Source organism: Euprymna scolopes, chromosome 46, assembly GCF_053919585.1.
Source record: "Euprymna scolopes isolate OS-2025 chromosome 46, ASM5391958v1, whole genome shotgun sequence".
Taxonomy (NCBI): Eukaryota; Metazoa; Mollusca; class Cephalopoda; order Sepiida; family Sepiolidae; genus Euprymna; species Euprymna scolopes.
This window is the reverse complement of record NC_136527.1, coordinates 93734501-93742340: the sequence shown is the minus strand read 5'-3', so window position 1 is coordinate 93742340 and position 7840 is coordinate 93734501. Positions and strand designations below refer to the sequence as shown.

The 7840-nt window shown below is 39.1% G+C and overlaps 1 protein-coding gene across 1 annotated transcript in view; it reads left to right on the top strand.

The window, feature by feature from the left end:
* The first annotated feature begins 2745 nt into the window (after positions 1 to 2745).
* Positions 2746 to 7840, top strand: part of LOC145270183 (NAD(+) hydrolase SARM1-like) — a 12936-nt gene continuing 7841 nt past the window's right edge. The window contains exon 1 of the mRNA XM_080125811.1: positions 2746 to 2857. Within this exon, the coding sequence (XP_079981937.1) occupies positions 2746 to 2857 (112 nt within the window). The remainder of the gene's footprint in view (positions 2858 to 7840) is intronic.

Sequence of the window (7840 nt, the reverse complement as noted above, 5' to 3'; positions counted from 1 at the left end):
GTTCAGTTTGAAATGGATTTCTGTTTTCACCGCACGTGCAAGGCTGGCCGATAAGAATAACAATACAAATAATCACAATAATTATTATCTTCAAATCTCTTCTTAAAGGGGCTTTTCGTTTACGAATTTACAACTAGTTAACCGACAGTCGACACTTTCACTGAGTTATGCGAAACAGACGAACTGTTCCGCTGTATCACAATTCTTAAGGATGGCTACACTAAAACTCATCAGAGCCAGTAATCTAACTTACAACTAGCTAATCGACAGTCGACACTTTCAATGAGTTATGCGATCACCGCTAATTGCCCACAGACAGACTGTTCCGTTGTATCACAGTTCTTAAGTGTTATTAGACTAAAACTCACCAGGGCCAGTATACTTCTTCACTGGTCCTAAACCATATTCTAACAATAGTCTAACAAGGAAGACACAGTGCGAAAAATATATCAGGAGCGTTTTTGGCATACTTATAATAAAAACTTTTTTATATTTTTTTCAAACTCTTATTCACCCCATCTACAGGGACACTATGTAGGGAGTTGAGCAGCAAGATTTCCGTTCACATTACATTTAAATTTCTGTGTGTTAGTGCAGTCAGGGAAACAGGTAGTAAATTCCGAAGTCTAGCAGTATGAGGGAAGAATCTACTAGAATATTTAAATTTTCCAGCATCTAGGGAACGTAACTGTAAAGGGGTGGGATTTTGCTACTTGCTGGGTTTAGTTGGATATGTACGTTGAGGAGGGGGTTACAAGTATTAGAAGTTCATCAGAACACATCCCATTAAAGTGCTTGTAAAATAAGCACAGGGATGCAACATTGCGGCGATGGGACAGTTTCAACCTTGCAATTATCAAAACAATCACAGTTGCATTCCAAACACGACACTTATCCACACCTACATCAGTCATATTCCAAACATCACGTGATCACCTATCTTGGGCTTTTTCGATCACTATGAGATAATTTTGTTGCATTAGTTCTTCAAGACAATTTTGTTTTTGAACGTCCAAAAAGGCACAGGAAGTGGTCTCATTTATAGAGGGAACTATTTTCCTTCATACATTTTCTTCTTTTACTTTGCTCTGCATAAAAGTTCTCAGTGACAGCACTCAACATTTTTTTTTTTTTTTTTTGCACAACGTCACCGTGAAACCAACTTGCTTATTTCAACGTCGCCTGCAACGGAACGCACAACGCTATTTCATCATTTACGATTTTACAAATCTCGGATTATTTTTTTCCTCGCGTTAGTCATTGCACCACCCCCACCCACTCGCACATCCCTAAAATTTCGATGTCTCGCTCCTTCACATACTCCTTGCCTTCCTTGAATCTTTTATGCCACTCATGCTCAATTCATGCAAGTTGGTCCAAAAGCAATTTGAAGCATTTCATACGGTATTTTCCATATTGACATTTCATATTTAGAACAGAATTTTGTTGCATATAGTTCTTCTAAGGTGTCCTCACGTCAAGATTGCATTTTTGAAATTCATCAGCCGAGACAATCAGGCTTTAGTAGAGTGTATTCCAATTTCTGCTGTAGCTGTTCATTTGAACCAGAAATCATAAAGCTTGGTCGGTTATCTCATAAGATGTATAGCAGTAACACAGTGAATTTTAAAGAGTCTGCGACAATTTTTAATGCTTGTACAAAAAAGTCTGGAAACTTATTTAAGGCATCTCGTATTAAGAAGATGACAATTTTTCCATAAAGTACTAACCTCCAAAAGACATCTGTCAAAATTTGACCCCAATTGGATTATTAGTTTACAAATTACTGTAATTTAAGTGAAACTGCTTTCAGTTTTGAAACTGATGGGACAGAGGTTGTAGCTTAGTTGACGGAACTAAGAAAAAACAAACAGTGAACAAAGAGCGAGAAAGAGGGATGGAGAGAGGGAGAGCATATTCCATTAAAATATTTGTAAAACAGGCACAGAGATGGGACAGGGGTTGGAGCTTAGTTGACAAAGTGGGACCTATTAGATTGGAGACTCTTTTTTGGACCCTATCTAAGAGGGAGAGACTAGTGGTAGATGCACTAGCCCAGATATGGCAACAATACTCCATGCATGGGCGAATGGTGGTCTTGTAGAGGCACAGGATACTCTCAGGTGTGAGTAGTTTTCTAGTTCGATAAAGGGAAGCCACCTTCTTTGCAATGTCCTCAATGTATTTGTTCTAGTTCATATTGCCCGTAAATGTTAGGCCGAGGAGTTTGAAAGTAGAATTCTCAGGTAGGATGTTATTTGTCATGGATATCAGTGGTTGGAGAGGTGTCTTTTAATTTTTAAAGGAGAGCAGCTTAGTTTCACTAGCATTAAATGTAACCATCCATTGCGGCGCCATTCCATTATAGTCTGGATGTAATTTTCTAATGATTCTGCCATTGTCTTGGATTTGAATTAGCCATTGAATTATGACCACGAGTAAGCAACGTTGATCATGGTCAGTACGAGATGGGTGACTGTTTGACAATACTGGACATAATCACGTTGACACACGGGTTCTGGTTGGATCTCTTTAGATAAGCAACGTTGATCATGGTCAGTACTAGATGGGTAACTGTTTCACATAATCACATTCACACGCCAGTTCTCGTTGGATCACGGAAGTTAAGCAACGTTGAACCTAGTCAGTTCCAGATGGGTGATCGTTTAGGAAACCAGGCGCTGTATGTAGGAGGACGTCAACATTTCCTTGAAAGAACTTAATTGCTCACATCAGTCTTTTAAAATGGAAATGCTGGAACTGAGGGAGAATGCCTTTGTAAATTCTGTCACAGACTATGAAAATCGACAAGTCAAGTTTAACGCCCTTTGGATCTATCGAATGCGTCGTATATGGGGTAAGTAATAATTTAACTTGAACCATTTACATTACGAATAAAACTGTAAGTATACATTTTTTATCAGTTTTTTATCAACTTTTTGACAGTCTCTAAACTAATAAATCCCGCACTGTCTACCAAACTTAAAACCCTGTCTCATCATCGCAGTTTTGCATCTCTGTGCTTGTTTTACTCCAATCTCTGGTCCCACCTCACCAATCTTTCATGAAAAACACCCGTATAGCTGAAACCACTCTCAAACACTTTCCCCGCTCTCTTTACCTGTGCCTAAACCAAAACGTAGATTCCATGAACAAAGCTTCTTTCTTAGAACTGCGCACCTATGGAACTCCCTTCCATTTACCTGCTTTCCGGCTGACTACAATTTGGTAGTCTTCAAGTCCAACATAAACAAATTCTTGATGAACGCCCCCCCTTAAGTAATCCAATAGGTTCTGAACTGTCATCTAAGCTTCAGCCTCTGTCCCATCGACGAAATGTTGCATCTCTCTGCCTGTTCTATAAGTATTTTAATGGTGAATGCTCTGATGAACTGCAAGCACTTGTATCCCCTTTATGTAAATACCCCCGACAAACAGCAAAATCCCACCCCTTCACAGTTGAGATCCCTAGATGTAAGCCTTCTACTCCAGTAGTTTCTTCCTCAGAACCACAAGACTTTGGAATTCTTTTCCGGGTTCCTGCTTCTCTAACTGTACTGACATGCAGAAGTTCAAGTGTAACGTGAACCGACATCTTGCTGCCCAACTCCCCACATAGTACTGCTGTAGCTTATGTCTCTGATAAAAACAAGTGAAGCATGCAGGGTCCCCTGTGAGTGTACAGTAAACGAGGCATAAAAAAATGACTAAGTTCAGCACTGCCCCCTCCCCAATTTAGCTCCCAAAGTCCCCAGTGGATATCAGATCCTGGTGAAAATGAATAAACGGTGCAGTTTTAGGCCTTAACATATGTAAATTTGTGTTCTACACCATGCAAAAAAAAAAAAAAAAAGAAATGACTAAGTCCATCATTTGCCCCCTCCCCCTCATTTAGCCCCAAAAGTCCCCAAGGACTTGATTTCAGCACCATGCAAAACTGTGAGAAACTAAACAATTGTCCGGAACTTGTTGAGTTTGTGTTTCTGCATTCTGGTTGAGAGGTGGTGGGGGCATGCACTTTGAATAAATCGGTTGGTAAAGGGAGACTACTTGATGAGTTGTTCTAAGGGGGATAATCGTTACCGATATTTCTTCTCAGTTAGGTGTAACATCGCATTACTTTTTTATGTTTTTTTTATTACATTTTCACCCCAAACAAGGCAAATTGCCACTTTGGTGTAGGGGGCTACTATGAGGGGCAACAACTACTGGGGTACTATGTAGGGATTTGGGCAGCAAGATGTCGGTTCACATTACACTTGAACTTCTGAACGTCAGTACTGTTGGGGAAGCAGGGACCTGGAATGGAATTCCAGAGTCTAGCGGTTCTGGGGAAGAAACTATTGGAGTAAAAAGATCTTTTACATCTAGGGATCTCTACAGTGTGGGGGTGGGATTTAGCAGCCTGTCGGGTTTGTCGGGGGTGCTCACGTCGTGGGGGCACAAGTGATTGCAGTTCGTCAGAGCATTCACCACTAAAATACTTGTAGAAAAGGCAGAGGGATGCAACATTTCGTCGATGGGACAGAGGCTGAAGCTTAGATGCCAGTTCAGGGCCTATCAGGTTTGCGACTCTCTTTTGAACCTTGTCAAGGAGCGAGAGACTAGTAGCAGATGCACCAGCCCAGATGTGGCAGCAATACTCCATACATGGGCGAATGGTGGCCTTATAGAGGTACAGGATACTTTCGGGTGTTAGTAGTTTTCTAGCACGGTAGAGAGAGCCCACCTTTCTTGCAGCGGCCCTGGCAATGCCTTCAATGTAATTGTTCCAACTCATGTTTCCTGTGAACGTTAGGCCAAAGAGTTTGAAAGATGTACTCTCAGATAAACAGTCGTTGGCCATTGCTATAGGTGGTAGAGAGGGTTTCTTGTAATTATTGAATGAAACTAGTTTAGTCTTGGCAGCATTGAACACGACCAACCACTTTTGTCCTCATTCCACCACAGATTGGAGGTCTTCCTCTAGTGTTTCTGCCATTTCTTTAGAAATGTGTTCATTCGTCTTCCTGTCGTGCCTACCATAGAGTGTAGTGTCATCAGCATATATACCCACCTCAGAGGCAATTTTGTCGGGGAGGTCATTTATGAATATCAGGAACAATAGAGGTCCAAGGATAGAACCCTGGGGCACCCCCGCATTTATATCATATTGTTTAGATGTACGACCGTTGAGGACAACCTGGATTTTTCTCTTATCTAAGAAGGATTTAATTATGTTATGTGTTCTACCAGTGATACCGTATGATCTGATTTTCCTGAGGAGACCCTCATGCCATACCCTGTCAAAAGCCTTAGATATATCTAGAGCTACCGCTCTGCCCTCCCTTAGGATGTCTGCTGTGGAACAGGCTTGTCTAAATCCATATTGTTTGTCAGTCAGAAGTTTAGCATCTGTAAGATGATGGACTAGAGCATGGTTTATTATGGTCTCAAATATTTTGGCAAAAAGTGGGAGTAGGCTTATGGGGCGATAATTTGATGGGTCAGTCCTTTCGCCAGAATTCTTGAATACTGGTACAACAGAAGCAGTTTTCCAACAGCCCGGAAAGCAAGCTTCATTAAGGCATTTGTTGTAGAGTTTGGAGAGAACTGGAGCTACTTCGGTTGAGCACTTTTTTAATAGCAAAGCTGGGATAAGGTCGGGTCCACATGCTTTTGAAGTGTCAAGGTTTTTTATGATAGCATGCACCTGAGCAGGGGTGATTATCAGATCGTCTAGCGTGGCGTCTGTCCGCATAGGAAATTGAGGTAGGGGATGGTTTAGAGGGTCCAGTGTGGAGTTTGAGGCAAACCGACTGGCAAGCATGTTAGCCTTGTCGGTTGCTGAGGAGACAACCTCGTGATTGTTGGTTAGTGGGGGAATTGTTGATTGCCCATTATTTACTACACTGTTGTAGATTTTCCAGAAGTTTCGGGTTCCTAGTTTTTGTGCTTCGATGCGCTTTTTAGTGGTTTCCGTAAATTCTCTCTTAGCTGTCGCTATTTCTTTCTTAACGTTATTTCTAGCTTCTATATACTTCAGTCTGTTTGAACTGGACTTATGTCGGTTAAACCTACGGTATGCATGCTGCTTTTGAGCAATGGCAGTTGCACAAGTCGACATAAACCATTGGGGAGAGTTGGGCTTACTATAAAATTTCCGCATGGGAACATGCGCTTCGATTGCAGTTTTGAACCAATCAGTGGGGTCTCGTTTGCACATTGTTCAGCAGGGAGAGAAAAAATATTTCTCCATGGGGCATCTCTAATTAGTTTCCTGATGGCTTCCCAGTCAGCCTTTTTATAATATCTCGTTGTTTTGAGCATTGGCTCTTCAGTTTTGGCTCTAGAGTTTAGGGCGATTTCAACCATTATCACTGCATGATCAGTGTTCCCGAGTGGGCTGTGGGCCTTTGTTATGCAGTCATCGAGAACTGTGGTCAAAAACAGATCTAGAAGTGATGAGTGTTGTTCTTCCTGGCCAGGGAAACAGGTTGGAAACGTAACAATTTGTGATTATTTATTTGTTTATTTATTTTTATTTGTTTGTTTATTTTTATTTTAGTGATATCATTCTTATTCTGGGGGTATTTTATTTAATTCGTTATGCAGTGTATATATACTCATTTATGGATTCTTGTATCTTTAATTCAATTATATAGTAATTATAAGTATTCATTTATATACGCAATGTGTTATGACGAAGTGGTTAGAAGTTATTTCGAGAGTTTTTCTTATTTTTTTTTTATAATATATTTATTTGAGTTAACTTGGATTTCTGTTTTTGGTGTATTATGTCTTATTGTTATTTGCGATTAATATTGTTAGGTTTACTCGGAGAAATCAATTGGGCTATATTAGGCCATATAAACTTGCATGAGCACATATACATGTAGCCATGTAGCCCACATGCTCGCATCATCTAATTCATATATCTTAGGCTTGCTATTTAATTGTTAAACATTGTTATTATTATTAACGTGTAGTTATTATTATTAACGTGTAGTAATCTTGAGTAGGGATTGCTTATGTATTATGTTGATTTATTTTAATTTTGGATTTATTCTATTTTATTGTTATTTTTAATTGTTACTAGACCACCCGTGACCCGTTGGGTCAGTACGTTATATTAGCTATGGAATTCATGTATGAGCGTGACACTTGTGGCATAAAGAAAATAGTTTTTTTTACATAACAGAAGCATTTCTATGAAAGTATATTAAAATGAAAAAAGAATATAGATAGATTTCTATGAGTCGTTCTGTTTATTATAATTGTTATTTTTTTTTAAATTACAGTTACTGAATTATAAGTGGTTGGTCATACTTATAGGTAAATATGCACTGAACAGGTATCATAATCCTTATTATAGTTAAATTCAAATTTTGATATATCATCTTTTAAATGAAATTGTTAGTTGAAAGTACAGAATAATAAAAAAAACACTCTCCACATGTTAATAATGGCTTTTTAAATAGAAAATGAAAATAAAATGTAACTTTTTTCATTTAATTTAAGCAAACATTCAGTACCCATTGTGTAAAGGAAAACACTATTTAATGTAATAGAAATGTGTGCATTTACCGATTCAGCTTTCCGTTTGGAAATGTAAGCAGACGACTTTAAAAAACATGGGAAGAAGAAAAAGAAATTTTTTTGTAATAACGCCCTCTAGTAAAAAGGTCTGCATTAGTTAAGGGGGATAACTCTATCCAGTTTTACATCGCTCCCTTTTTCTCTCTCTCACACATACACGTAACTATTTCTCGCGTACGTAACGAAAACAGAGGGAGTAGGAATGTTGAAATCTATTAGAGGGAAAGTGAGAGGTGTTTTCTTTCCATAAATTGTATAGGGT